This window comes from Quercus robur, chromosome 2 (assembly GCF_932294415.1).
Source record: "Quercus robur chromosome 2, dhQueRobu3.1, whole genome shotgun sequence".
NCBI classification, from domain to species: Eukaryota; Viridiplantae; Streptophyta; class Magnoliopsida; order Fagales; family Fagaceae; genus Quercus; species Quercus robur.
In genome coordinates this window covers 12,395,554-12,410,142 of record NC_065535.1, presented here as the reverse complement: position 1 = coordinate 12,410,142, position 14,589 = coordinate 12,395,554, and the positions used below count along the sequence as shown (strand labels likewise).

Genomic DNA, 14,589 nt, shown 5'->3' with positions numbered 1-14,589 from the left:
AATAAAAATTATAAAATTCACAAGTCTTATTTGATCCACTTTGATTCTATTCGGTCCATTCTATCGTCTTTGGTTCAATTTCATCCTATTCGGTCCTATTTGCTACATTCTGCCCATTGAAGTTCTATTTGGTCTATTCAATCTTATTCACTCTACTTTGGTTCGATTCGGTCCACAAAGGTCCTATTCTGTCCACTTCAGTCTTATTCGGTCTATTCTGTCGAACTTGGTCTTATTCGGTCCATTTTTTCTAATTTAGTCCTATTCGGTCTATTATATCCACTTCTGACCTATTTCGTCCAGTCTGTTCACTTCAGTCCTATTTGGTCTTATTTTGTCCATTTGGTCCACATTGTTCCATTTAGTCCAATTCAATCCATTTGGATCACTTTGGTTCATTTTGGTCCACTTCGATCTATTTTTGTATACTTACATAATGGGAAAAGATGTGTTTGAGTTGAAAGAACCTAATCTAAATCCAAATTTATTAAAAAATATACAAATATCAAATTTGTAATATCTAAAATTTTAAGCATAACATTTTTGTCAACAAATAAACATGAAAGATCTTTTTATTGAGTCAAACCCAAACTATTTACAAATGACTTGGCTTATTTATGTTGTAGATATGTATGTGTGTCATTGCATTTAAACTTTCAAAAGATGCTATAAAAACATCTCATTCTTATTTTTATTATGGAAACATATCCCTTAATTTTAGGAATCCTTATAGTCCTAGCCTTTCTTCATCATCTTTTTTTATTTTATTTTATTTTATTTAGTGGAAAGTTACACATACATCCCATGAGTTTGAACTCATGACCTCACCCTCCATCCTATTATTACAAGAAGAGGAAGTATTAGTTGAGCTATGACTCATTAGTAATAGTAATCATCATTTTCTTCTTGGTGGAAGAAATCATATATAATATATTAAAGTCAAAGCACAATTATAATCCGAATTAGTTCTAATTATAGTCTAATTTTTCATTAAGTGTCCATTTTAATTTTCTTAATTTTGGTGTCAAGTAACTCATTCATAATACTTAGTACGAAAGCTGAGATAACAACCTTATTTACCTAAGTAAGACTACATCAAACATCACCACTGTTAAATGTTTGTGCGTGTAAGCACAGCTATACAATGGTATTTGAAATACAGCTCCCAACTCTCTTTACAATTTTCTCTGTTGTACTTGCCATTCCTTAAATCTATGCAATGCATGTGAGTATGTCCAAAGTGATACAATTTGGAGCAGCTGCTAATTCTAATTTCTAACAAACACATGGCCAAAAAATCCTTCTTTTATTATTTGACTGCAACCTATCCTATATATAATCTTAAGAGCCTTGCCCTTGCATGCGATTTCGTAGGGAGGGAGGGGGGGTGAGGTGGGGAGGGGCTCTGGATTGACAAGCTGGTGAAGGTGTTTGAGCTCAAGTAGGAAAACCTCAAACAGACCATGTGAGCTAAGCTAGCGTGCATCTTCACTGATTTATTACTTCAATGCCGCAGAAGAAGTGACAAAGTAATTTTTATATATTAACAAATTTTTTCTTAGCTTGATCGGTTATAAGTATCAAAATTTTTCTAGAACAAGCTCACGCATTAAATCTTCTGGAGCTGAAAAGCAGTTCAAACAAAATAATGATTAATGCTCATGCTGTTGGAATTTAACCAAAAGAGTTGAATCTAGCATGTGAACAAATTCAACAATGATATATTGAAGAATAAAATGGTTAAAGCTATGGAGAATGATTCTCTCCATTTGCTTTGACATTAAAGAGACAACCTATTTCATGATGAAGATTTAGTTTACATGCAGTTAAGGTGTACATGGTGATGTTACTTTTATCATTTAAAATTTTCATTCTACCAGGTAAGAAATGATATCTGATTTTAAATGAATTGGTTCCTTAATTACTAAAAGAAATAAAGCCCCTCTTGTTAAATTAATAAATCAATGGTTTGACATAAGAGGAGGATTGGTACCTAAGCCACCAGTGAACAGTCTGAATTGGCCTAGGGCCTGTCTGATAAACGTGTCCACTCCACTCACCACAATTGCCTCAACCTCTGCACCTCTTGTAAGAGCTGTGTATTTCTAGGTGTATAAAGTATAAACCTTATCAAAAACCAGCTCATATGCTCTCAAGGCCTCCTAAACAAGCATGACTAGAGGCAATACATTGTTCTATGTGTTCTTCTGAGTTATTATCTATTTGCTCAGAAAGAGTGAGAGAGAGAACCTTTGAGACAGGAGTTTGATCAGTATTTGGTTCCATTCCAACAGCAGAAGCATTTGCAAGGATCATCCCCTCATATAGTAGAGCTTCCCCTGAAACTGCACCTGCAAGAGCCTTTGCTCTCTCTTTTCTAATTTTTTTTTTGACAAAATAAACAAAGTACCTTCTCTGTCAAGGACAAAACCTGTGTAAAGCACACTTTAGTGAAGAATGAGACTTCAACCACCACAAAGCATTTCCCATAGTCATTTTGTGAAAAGAAACATGAAGAAGAAATCGGGGATGGATGAAGATGTTTCAATTTCTATCTGCGGAACAGTAGTACAGAATGAGATCACCGACATTATTATTATTATTAATGAGGAAGATGAGGCTGCTGAAGAATTTGAAAGCCGTTACCTCAAAGAGTCGAAGGGGTATGGATCCAACCAAGGTTGTTTTCACCTCTCTCCAAATCAGAGCTCGTCACTTTGAGGGCTAATTTCTTCTGGCTATTTTTTTTAGCAAAATTTTATTCCTCATACTTTCTCTTGTATTATAGGAACATTGAGATTTCACCTTTCTCAAAATCAGAGTTGGTCACTTTGAGAGCTTGATTTTTTCTTGCTTTTTTTTTTTCTTTTTTAACCAAAGTTTTACACGTTATACTTTTCTATTGTATTATTTGGAACACTGAGATAGATGACTTTGTTGTCTCATAAAGGGTTGAGTTTCAATTGGTTCTTATTTTGGTGCACTCAGTTAATAATGCTATTTTCATTACCAACTAGTGGTCTCTATATCTAGTTTTGATTATGTCATAATATATTGCCATGATTTCTTCAGAGTTTCTGGAAACAAGAAAATAACAAATAACAAATAACAAATGCAAATAATATATTTTTAAATAATGCATGTACTTTTTAATTTACAAATTTTACATTACATTCTTATATATATAATAATTATATTACATTTTTTTACATATTGCGTGGATTTGTGACTAGTTCTTTTAACTTCAAATAATAAATTTATAGATTAAAAAAAATCTAAAATTTTGAGAAATGTTTAAATTGGTCATTTTGTCACTATTCTATTCACAAGAGTGGATGGAAAATGCATCTCACGAGGATCACATGATTTTTTTTTTTTTTTTTTTTTTTGAGAATTAGGACACCTGATTTATTTTAATAAAATAATTATTTAAAGTAAAATTATTAAATGTTTATCTTAAAAACTATTTGATTTGTTTTAATGTTTTCTTTTCTCCTCCTCCTCTCTATCGCCACACAAGTCGCAACCCCACCATAACCACCTAGTCTGGCAACCAATCCACCTAGCCCACGTGGGTGTAATTAATATTCCATGCTGTTATTGAAGTTTCTTCAGTTGGTTGACAACACCCAAATCCTTTGGTATAAGGCATATTGTATGATTGAATTTAAAAGTTGCATGGAAAACATTATTGAAATTAAGGTTATATTTGGTAATAGCTTTTGTTTTCTATTTCCAAAAACTTGTTTTTGGGGATATAAAAAAAAGAACAATTTTCTTGTATTTTTGAAATAAAAAACATGTTTGGTTAGTTAAAAATAAAAAGAGAGTTTTTTGAAGAAAAAAATAGAAAATACTAAAATATATTGCTACTAAGATTTGAATTCTAATGTTAACTCATTAAATGAGATAGATTTATTAAATCAAATGCATGTTTTCATTGATTTTTGAAAATTAGAAATTGAAAACAGCATTTTGCATGTTTTTAGTTTCCTTCACAAATTGAATTTTGAGAAAATTTTTTGTTTTCTGTCCATTTTGGGTTGCCAAAAAAGTTTTTTAGTGTCAAAAATAAAAAAATTGTTTTCAGAAACAAAAAATAAGGAAAAAAAAAATTACCAAACATACCCAGCTTTTACACTTTGTATACAATGCCCACCATTCGAACTAGGTAGTGGTGTCAATAAGCATAATATATAGTTATATACTGATTTATTTAATTATTAGTATAGATTTATAAAGAGGTTGAAAAATTTTAGTTGTAGCATTTACTATATATATAAGATTTTTTTTTTTAATTAGTTCAAGATTGTCATGGTTAAAATAAAATAAAATGATCAATCTTGAATTCATTGGTTTGTGTACAACCCTTGTTACCAACCTAATTAAGTTCCAAACCTTCCACCAATCAAGGCTTAGATTTGAAGAAAATAAATTTAAAAAATGAAATAATAGAGAAGAAAAAAAAAGTAAGAATATATTCCTTCATTCTATATTCGTCTTTAAGAAAAAAAATTAAAAGACAATGAAGCTGTATATTGGGTATCAATTCCAACTCAGTGCGATGGGCATGTCCAAAAAGAAGGTCGGTTGGGGATGGAATCTAAACGCCAGAATTTATGCCAAAGCAAACAAAGAAACAACCTTTGCATCACTTCCACTATATTAATAAACCCCATTCTCACAATAAGAGAAGCAACAAGCTAGAGAAAAAGCTTTGAGTGAGTGAAAGAAAGAAAGATGGGCTGGTTTTTTAGGGAAAGAAGGGGATGGAAGCAAGGGTGGACAGAGCAAACACTAGCCTCTGTGTCTGCACCTCCTATGCCTCTACTTGCTATAGCTGGTATCATTGTTCTTTTAATGGTGCTCTCCTCTTACACAGGCTACAAGTCACAGATGCACAAAAACCTCATCAACTTTAAGATGTTCCTCTTCGTATTGCCTGTGCTGCTAATCTTTGTCATGCACTCGGTCACCAAATATGGAAGGATTGTAATTATTGCCCCAATTACAAAGACTCCTGTTGTTCATCAAGCTCAGAGCTTGCCTTGGCCCCTGGCTTTGTTGCTGGTTTTGCTTTTGGTTATGGTCTCTTACCAGCCTTATTTTCATTCCAAGTGGTGGCCACCAATTTGGGGGTCATACTACTAGTTCTAAGAGTGCATTGAATGGCCTAGAAAGTCAAAATGTCTTAATTGATTAGTGTAAGAACCTATAATTTTATGGTGTTACTAGTTCTTGAAATTCTAGACGAGTAAAAGATTAGTTAGTGTTAATGGTCTGTACCTTGTAATGATTGGTGAGAATATATAGTGATTGAAGTACTTTATTACAAACGATAAATCACAAAATTTAGTTTTCTTTAAAGATGATATCTGTCTGATTTGGGGGACAAAGAAAGTAGTAAACTTTCCTATCGTTTATCCATGAAACCCCTTTTAGAGCATGGATTCAAGATTCAATTTGGGTCCCAGTCAGTGGCTTCTTCATCACAAACTATGATGCAATGACGAAGTCTTGGATCATAGCCTTCAGCGCCATAACCCATGCAGGTTAAATGGAGTTGCTAATTTGCTAATGATTAATTAAAAGTAAAACATGCATTTCTCTGAGTGAATGCGTAGATTGAGATTGAGTTGGGTCTCCATAGTCCACTATGTTAACATTGTTATGAATATGAAAAATTAACTTTTGAGACAATCTCCAACACATGGGTCCCACAAGTGTGTGAGGCCCACCAAATGCAAGAAGACATTGCATAAGCCGGTTTCAAAAGAAACTATCTCCAAAGAATATGAGTCCCAAAAATCTTAACCGTTCTTCTAAAAAAGACCACACTATTTATCATAATTTGCTAAAGTTGTCAACTGTGATTACTAAACAATCACTCGCATCAATTCATCATTTTTTCTCTACCATTCACGGTCAACTGCGGTAAAAGTTGTGCTAGACTCTCTCAAATAAGCACCACTTCAAACATATCAGGAGTCTAGAAACATGACCTAAGCCATAGCATAAGAAAACTCCGTTTGGAGACCCAATTCTAGTACTAGATTGGGAAGCAGGACATGTCAGAAAAATACTGTGTAATAGCAACTAACTGGGCGTTGCCACTTGAACGACATTTATAAAATCAGGAATTACTCATGGAAGTAGAAAGAATGACTAAAAGAGATCAAAGAGAGAAAAAGAAGAAAGAATATTAACAGATGAATCTACATTACGTTCATTAGAAGATATGAACAAAAAACTTTCCCTAGACTAAAGCTAAATTACATAGAAAGCAAAAGAATATAAGAATTACAACAGTAGCCACTAGTGAACCTCAACAAACCATACAAGTATGACTGCTACCTTTTTCAGTTTAAAGCTGGGGAAAAAGTGGTATATTTTCATTTGCACGTGTCTTCAGCTTGGGAACCTTGAAGTTGGATGAGAACAATTTTGGGAGCTCTGAAATGGGAGCAGAATAAACACCTTTCCTCTTTAAACCTCTGCTTCCCTGGACAAAAAAGAAAGAGGGGTTGGGGTATGGTAGCTTTTCATGTTGTTTAAAAATAGGAAGAATAGAAATATCTTCTATTATTTTTGTATGTATGCTTGCATGCATGTGCCTCATCCTATGGACAAATTACAAACATAAATGTCAATGAATTAGAGAAAAAGATAGGTACTCATCATACTTTAAAACAAAGATGAGTGACTGAGCACTGTAAAGTTTATAACTTTCTAAACAGATTATTTAACCTTTAAACTTTATAAACAAATTATTTAAATTCAGAGATTGCAGTTTTTATTCAGGATATTACAAGGTATTGTCAAATTGCTTCACATATAATTTATTCAAAGTAGGAATTTGTATCATGCACCATAACCTTTTCTTGCTAGTGAGAGCTATTTAACTCAAACATTTTAACAAGATCTTCACAAGCAATCAATAAACAATGCTTTTAGTCAGCTCTAATCATGATTATCTATGACATTTGCAGTGAAAGGTTTCTGTGTCACATGAAGCAGATGAATTATCCAGCAGTTGCAGCAAGATATACTAATTATAGCTACAATGTGGCAAGGAAAACTAATTCTTGAGTACCTTTTCAGTGTCCTTTGCAGAACCAGGGGCTTGTACAGCGGATGATTCCTTTTTGACAATAACATTACTTCTATCCCTGCTGCTGTTCTTGTCTCTCAAACAAGAAGGTCTTGCTCCTACCGGACAACGATTTAACACGGGTGTGACTGGAGCACTTCTAGACTTTTTTAACAACTCCAACTCCTTGGAGAGTCTCGAATTTTCTTCATTCAACTTACTTGAGTCAGCCTCCATCAACTTCACTTTATCTTTTAATCTTGCAATTGTTTCATCCTTTTCATCATTCAGTGACTGCAGTTGCTCCATACTGGCGAGAAGCTTCTTTGCCTTCTCATTTGCTTGTTCAACTTCAGAATGCTTACTCTTTAATTTACTGGTGTAATCATTTTCCAGTATTTTATACTGATTCCATACAAAATTTTTCTCTGCCAACAGTGCAGATATCTCAGAACTCTTCTCTAAGGCAAGCTTCTCATATTCATGCTTTAACCTCCTTACTTCAGCTTCCAATTTCTTAGAATGCCACTCTCCTCCTGGCATATCACTTCCTTTACTCAGAGAAAGATCCTGTGAAAATTGGAACCCCTTAACAACATTAAACAGAAAATACAAAATATATTTCAACAAAATTAAGGCAGAAGATACCTTTGGGGATTTAAGAGAAACATAGTCAAGCAACGCTTTGAAATCTTCCAACTCGCTGTCTGCATCTTCTGCAATAAAAGAAAAGGAAATGCACATGGAGCATACTCAAGACAATAGACATAAATCTCAAACCCACAAACAGTATACTGCACAAAATTTGACATTTATCAAAATTCACCACCTACCACACTGTAAATTAAAGAAGAAAGTCACTCCTAAAAATAAAAGATTCGCAAATCATTACATAAGGAGAGCAGTAAATCCAAGAGTCTATGGAATAACACGTGTGAATGTGGTGGACACAACAGTATAAACTGACTCAATTTTTGAAGTAAATTTACTTAGTGTTTTTATCAAACTTAAATTAAATACAGTAGGCCTTGTGCCTATCATAACTTAGAATGAACCATTCTGTTTGTGTGTGTGGGTGTCTGTTCCATGCAATTCATGTAAAACCCATGTCAATTTAAGTAGGCACAGAAAGACAAAAAGCCAAAAAGTTATGTTTGTGTAAGAGTATATTGTTATTATTTTTCCATTCCAAGCCTAAATTAGTCAACTAAAATATATTAATGTTGCATTTTAATTGCTCAATAATCGAAGGAAGAGATAATAGAACTTTTTTTTTTTTGAGAAACGAAGAGATAATAGAACTGGTACATTCTAAACACAAATTTTATAATTATATTTGTCTGCCACAACAAGCCAGAAAATTTGTGCTTGTGTAATAAAGCAAGAAATCCCCATTAACATATAATAAGAAGAAGAAAAAAAATACTAACCTGATATCAATTTCTCGAGAAAAGCCTCTCTGTGCTTCAAACTCATAACCAGATTTGATTTAAGAATCTCGAGCGAGTGCGTTTTCTCTTGCATTACCAAATCCCCCTTCAACTACAGAAGAAATTACAAGAAAAACCTCAAATTTTGTATTTTTGGTCTCCCAAAACCCCAAACCCCAAATTTCTCGAAAACCCTAATTTCAAAAAAAAAAAATCAAATCTTGGACGAATTGAAATAAATTACCTGAAAAATATGATCTTCGTAGAGGCTAATATCGGAGACCCATCGTTCGTGTTGCATTTTGATACGATCTTCGAGGAATTTCCGATCGTTGACGAGGGTCACCAGCTGTGTTTGTTGGGTCTTCAACATTCGCACCAGACCGTTGAAAATCTTGTCCCATTTTTGCCTATCGGATGAGATTTCAGAGAGTTCTTTCGTAACCATTGTGAATCGCAGAATAAGAACAATAATAAAGAAGACGAAGAAGAGAGTTTGGATCTTTCAGAATTCAGAGGCGGAAAGCAAAATAGGACCGTTGTGATTTGAATTGAAAAGAAATCTAAAAGTGGTTGCAACGGTCAACTGGGGCGTACTTATAAGGAAAAAAAAAAAGCCGACGCTCGTATATGATTTGTGGGCTTTTTTTTTGGGCCCATGATTTTTGTGAAATCTATACGACTTGTGGAACAAAAGGTGGGCCCACGGGTACGATTCTTTTTTTTGAGATAAGAGATAGACACGGGTACGATTCTAAAGAAATATATGTGGTGGGCTAGTGGCCTATTTTAGAAATTGAAAACAATTATATTTTACCGTGTAAAAAATAAAATAAAATTCTAGAATTTTCAAAAGTAAAAAAAATTAGGCCATATTTAGTAACTGTTTTGGTTTTCTATTTTGGTTTTCTTGTTTTCAAGGGAAAAAGGAAAAAATAGGCCATGTTTAATAACTGTTTTTGTTTTCTATTTTCGTTTTCTTATTTTCAAGGGAAAAAAAAAACAATTTTTTTTTCTGTTTTTAAAATGAAAAACATGTTTAGTTAGTTGAAAATAAAAACACATTTTTCAAAAACAAAATTCAGGAAATTTGCTTGGTAGTTGTTTTTGAAAAAGTTGAATTTTGTTTTGTTTGGTTAATTTTTTTTTAAAACAATTATATTTATTATAATTTAAAAACACATTTGCTCCAAAGTATAATCCTTACACCTAGAGGAATTATAAAATCATAGAGGAATTATAAAATCATAAGATACAGCATTATATAGAATTTATGATGGAACCCAAATAGAATTTATGATGAATCATTCAAATTACTAAATCAACATGATACTGCATTATCTATATGTTTATAGTGACTTCTTCATGCAATAAAATCATAGGATATAGCAAACAGGAAATGAGCAAGGGCCCCAGTAACAAACTGTGCTATATGCACAAGCTAACATGCTCCAGAAAACAAAGGCACATCAGATTACGTAAAATACATACCAATGATCTAGCAATTTCGTAATAATCCATAAACAAAGAAAAAAGGAAAAGACCCATACCTTTGAGTGATTGGGTCCCAAAAATTATGAAGCTCTTCAAAAAATTTGACTCACACACACACACACACAAAAGAAAAAAAAAAAAAGAGAGTGAGATAATGAATAGTAGAATCTGATGAAAAACAAAAAGTAGTCATGAAGGACAATCTTGTGAAGACCAATCACTTACCTTACAAGTGGTTCTCTAAATCAAGGTTTTCCTTGTGAGGAAGATCGAGGCACAAAGGTAGACTGAGGAAGTGGAGGCGTAGAGGAAGATATAAGGGTTCGTTAGATATGATTTAGGCACTAAATATTGAGTGAAAAAAATGGAAGCACGGGAAAAGTTTTTGTTAGTCATGTGGATCGAATTAGTGTGCTAGTTCATTAATAGGCCATGTAAACTAGTGTGTTTTCTAAGAAGAGTAAACTCTGAAAAATAAAAATAGCTCAAGACCTATTTTCAATTTCTTTCACAATATGGAAATTGGAAATAGTTTTTGATTTTTTCCTAAAATAAGTTACCAAACAAGTTTTTTGCCTTAGGAAATAGAAAATTGAAGAAAAAAATAGTTACCAAGCATAGCCCTAGATCTTAAGGTTTTTAAAAAGTAACGATTAACAAATTAAGATAAGTTAAAGAAAAGTGAATTTGGTGGCTGGTATGATAGCTTCTTATATATTAATTATTCATTGTCAGGGGTGGCTCTATGTTGTAGTCAGGGGGTTCAAATGAACCCCCTGACCTGAATTTTTTATTTTATTTTATATATATATATATAATATTTTTATTAAAATTTTTTTTGAACCCCCTTACAATACAACTTTGCACCCCCTCACCTTCAAACCTAACCCTTTTTATTTAAAGCCCAGCTTAAACTCTTAAAAGAACAAAAGAAAAAAAAAAGTCCAATAGAAAATTTTGGTCTTTAATTTCAAAAATACAGAGCCCATAAATAAAATTTTGAAAAATCATAAAAAAAGGCCAAATAAAACCTAGTAGTTGCCGCTGCATAGCCTTAAAAACTCCCACTATCCTTCTTCACTCTCCAAACCCAAAGGAAAAAGGCTACCTATGCTTCACACACAAAATTTATCACTGCTTAGCCCCACGATCTGCCGCCGTTGCCACTTAATTGCCGCCTGGATCTGGTTTTGACAATCTATGTTCTTAATCGCCGCCTCCATATCTCTCTCTCTCACTGTGAGTGTGTTTTTGCTTTGCCTTTATCTTTGTTCACGTGTCTTCTTCGAAGCTCCACCTCTTACTCACATGTTTGATGTCTTGCCATATGGTGTATATGGGTTATAGTGTTTTTTATTTTTTAATTGAGTTTTAAGCCATATAAGTGTCTGATTGTGTAGTCACTGTTACTATAGTTTCTATGAATCTATGTGTAGTCATAATTAAGTTTCTCTTTTGCACTTTGACTGTTTGACTGAATTTGTGACTTGTGATTAGTTGTTAGCTATGTGGGTGGGTTAATACATTAACACTAAAGGACAATAAAAATATAAAATATTTAAAGAATTGTAAACTTATAAATTAAAAAATTGCAAAAAATCAATTAACAACAATAATTAATATGTTTATTACATTAGTAAAAAAATATGCCAAATGATCTTATAGTTTATTTTTTATTCTTTTGCTAGAACTATGGACAAATTTGTAATAAGTAAACTCCGTAGGCTACAAAATTCATCTAGCTCTTACTCAAGATTTATCTTCTACTCAAGTTTCTTATTGATCCCCCTAGACAAAAATCCTGGAGCTGCCCCTATTCATTGTTATTATTTTATGGTAATTAAAGGCTCATTGTTAGAATTTACTTTTACATGAAAGATATGTTATATTGTTTAATTGATGCGTTGAGTTGGCTTTCCAAGTTTAAAAGGGTATCAGGGACGAAGGCAAATATCTTCCCCCCCCCCCCCCCCCCCCCAATTTTTTAAATAAAAAATATAGTATATATATTAGTAATTTTGTTCAATAAAATTACATGTTGCCCCCCTTAACAATATCATTGATCATTTTTAAAGTAATATTACGTGCACAAACTTATCTGCAACATTTTTACAAACCGTTGAGGTACAAATTTTTATTGGTTCGCATTTGAGCCCACCACTTACATAATTTTTTTATTTACCAATAACCACTCACCATATTAGCAATTTGTAAAAAAATTTGTAGCTCTAGCATTTTTCTCATTTTAAAGGCCATTAAAAAATTTATTGATCTAAAATGTAAAACAAAATATACAAGCCCAAAAAATATAGCGCAATAACAAAAATTACCAATAGTAAAGTTAAAAATAATTAAGCCTAATTAATTAATTTTACTCAAAACAAACAACCAGCCCTTTAAAAAGTTTAAACAAAAATGATTGTGCTTTTACCTAGCAGAAGACGCATGCATCAAAAACTTAAAAAAAAAAACCTTAGCAACTAAGAAGCAGCAGAGCCAACGGTTATAACCCCCAACTTCAAGTCCCGGCTTTGTCCCTGAAGGATACTTTCTCAAAAAGTTTAATAGGGTATGTTTTTGTTTTATAGATGATGACGTCTGAATATTCCTTGAACTTTATACAGAAAGTGAGATAAAGTTTAAGTTTTTTCTTTTTTATTTTGGATAGGTTAAAGTTAAGTATTAAAATATCAATAAGTTTTGTTTAGTTAATTAGACACGGGATAAAGTTTGACAACAAACTTGGTTGTATCCTAAAACTACAACTTCATTTAAAATCTATTTATTGGATATGAATTTTGATAAATCCATCATTGGATTATATTTTTTTCTTATATACTTTATGCTTGCAAAATTTCCAAGATACAAAATTAATAGCTATATTATCAATCAAATGTTTAAAATTCAAGTTTTTGTAGTCGAAAATTATGTATAAAAAATAAGTTTACATATTAGATAGTAATAAGTAATAACATCTAATTGGTACGTATTTGACATGTGTGTTAAAAACATAAAGAATATGTAATTCAATGGTTAGATTTTCAAAATATGTGGCCGGATTAATTTTTTTAGTAAGAGTTGTCACCTTAAACTACAAGCAAGATAGTAGCCAAACTTTGTCCTCAATCATATTTATTTTCTCTATTTTATATGATTTTATTGAATGAATACCCGGTGTTTCTAATAAGGACAACGTTTGGCTACAAAATTGGTTATAGCACAAAATTACAACTTCACTCAATGTATTTTTATTGGATGTGGATTTTGACAAATCCACCATTAGATTACTGTGGGGCCAGAGAATCTGGGCTCTTGGCCCACTTTGCATAAGGGCCTAAGAATCTGGCCGATGACGATCTTATGCTCGGTACCCCACAGAATGCCTTAAGGAAAGGACGAGCTCAGTGCAGAGATGGGACAAGTGAAAAAGCTGCCAATACAGTAATAAAGGACTCTGCGCCTGACAAGTCCATGCTCTTCACCATGCTGTTCAACTTTTACAACTGCTCCCAATCACTCTAGGTATGGGCTAATGGGACAAGTCTCCACCCCAGAAAGTGAAACTGACACGTGGATATTGAAAGGAAAGTGAATACCAGTATAAAAGGGAAGAAGAACGAAGGGAGAAGGGATCCCCCCCCCCCCCCCCAGAAAAAGGAAGTCCTGAAAGAGGGAGAACGAGAAGAGCATTAAGCTCCTCGGACCTGTCCGAGGACTAAAGCCCTATAGGCCGCATCGATGGAAGTTTTAGCTAGTCACGCCATGCCCACCCTCACATAAACTTCCATAAAAGCCACGACTAGACCGCTGTCTGGTGACCAAGGCCTAGCCTTTTAAACCACGCTCTACAAATTGCATTGTATGGGCCCCTTATGTACGAGCCCACTGTCATGTGTGGGTCGTTACAAATTGTGTCCTTACAATTGGCGCCGTCTTTGGGAAAGGCTTGTGCGTTGGCCCAGGCGGTGGAACGAGAAGTCCTTCTATTACTTCCCGCAACCCGCTGCCGTGTCCAAACGTAATGTTCCACTAGAGGCTACGTTTCGAAACGTTAGTAACACGGACGGTTTTGGGGGCTCTCAACGTCGGATCAACGTCTCACACCTTGACTGAGGGGCTAAGACCCCTCAAACTTAAAAGAAAAACTACAAGTTTTGGACAGAACCAAGGCCTTGTATGGTCCTCGGACTCAAGCCTATGGGGAAACCAACTACTTAAAAGAAAAACTACAAGTTTTGGACAGAACCAAGGCCTTGTATGGTCCTCGAACTCAAGCCTATGGGGAAACCAACTACTTAAAAGAAAAACTACAAGTTTTGGACAGAACCAAGGCCTTGTATGGTCCTCGGACTCAAGCCTATGGGGAAACCAACTACTTAGAAGGAAAATACTGAGTTTTGGACACAACTCGGACATTGTATGGTCCCCGAACTCTGTCCCATGGAGGGGTTACCCATGAATAATTGGATTAATCCCTAGACCGAATGGAAGTCCCGGTCTATCCTCGGATCCTCAATACCAAGGGAACTAATGTGAATGTGTTGGGGCCGGGTACAACCATACCTCAGTCCTCGG

At 33.8% G+C, this 14,589-nt stretch overlaps 2 protein-coding genes across 2 annotated transcripts; one reads left to right on the top strand and one right to left on the bottom strand.

The window, feature by feature from the left end:
- Positions 1–4,740: 4,740 nt before the first annotated feature.
- LOC126694983 (uncharacterized) lies at positions 4,741–5,151 on the top strand. The gene has a single exon (XM_050391561.1). It carries the CDS (start codon positions 4,741–4,743, stop codon positions 5,149–5,151), a length of 411 nt encoding a protein of 136 aa, XP_050247518.1.
- Positions 5,152–6,180: 1,029 nt separating this feature from the next.
- On the bottom strand, positions 6,181–9,094 carry LOC126712405 (uncharacterized). Its single transcript, XM_050411725.1, has 5 exons — positions 8,765–9,094; positions 8,521–8,632; positions 7,739–7,806; positions 7,094–7,660; positions 6,181–6,502 (listed from the first exon to the last, which is right to left on the bottom strand). Exons 1-5 carry the CDS (start codon positions 8,966–8,968, stop codon positions 6,365–6,367), a joined length of 1,089 nt encoding a protein of 362 aa, XP_050267682.1. The 5' UTR covers positions 8,969–9,094; the 3' UTR covers positions 6,181–6,364.
- Positions 9,095–14,589: the final 5,495 nt, after the last annotated feature.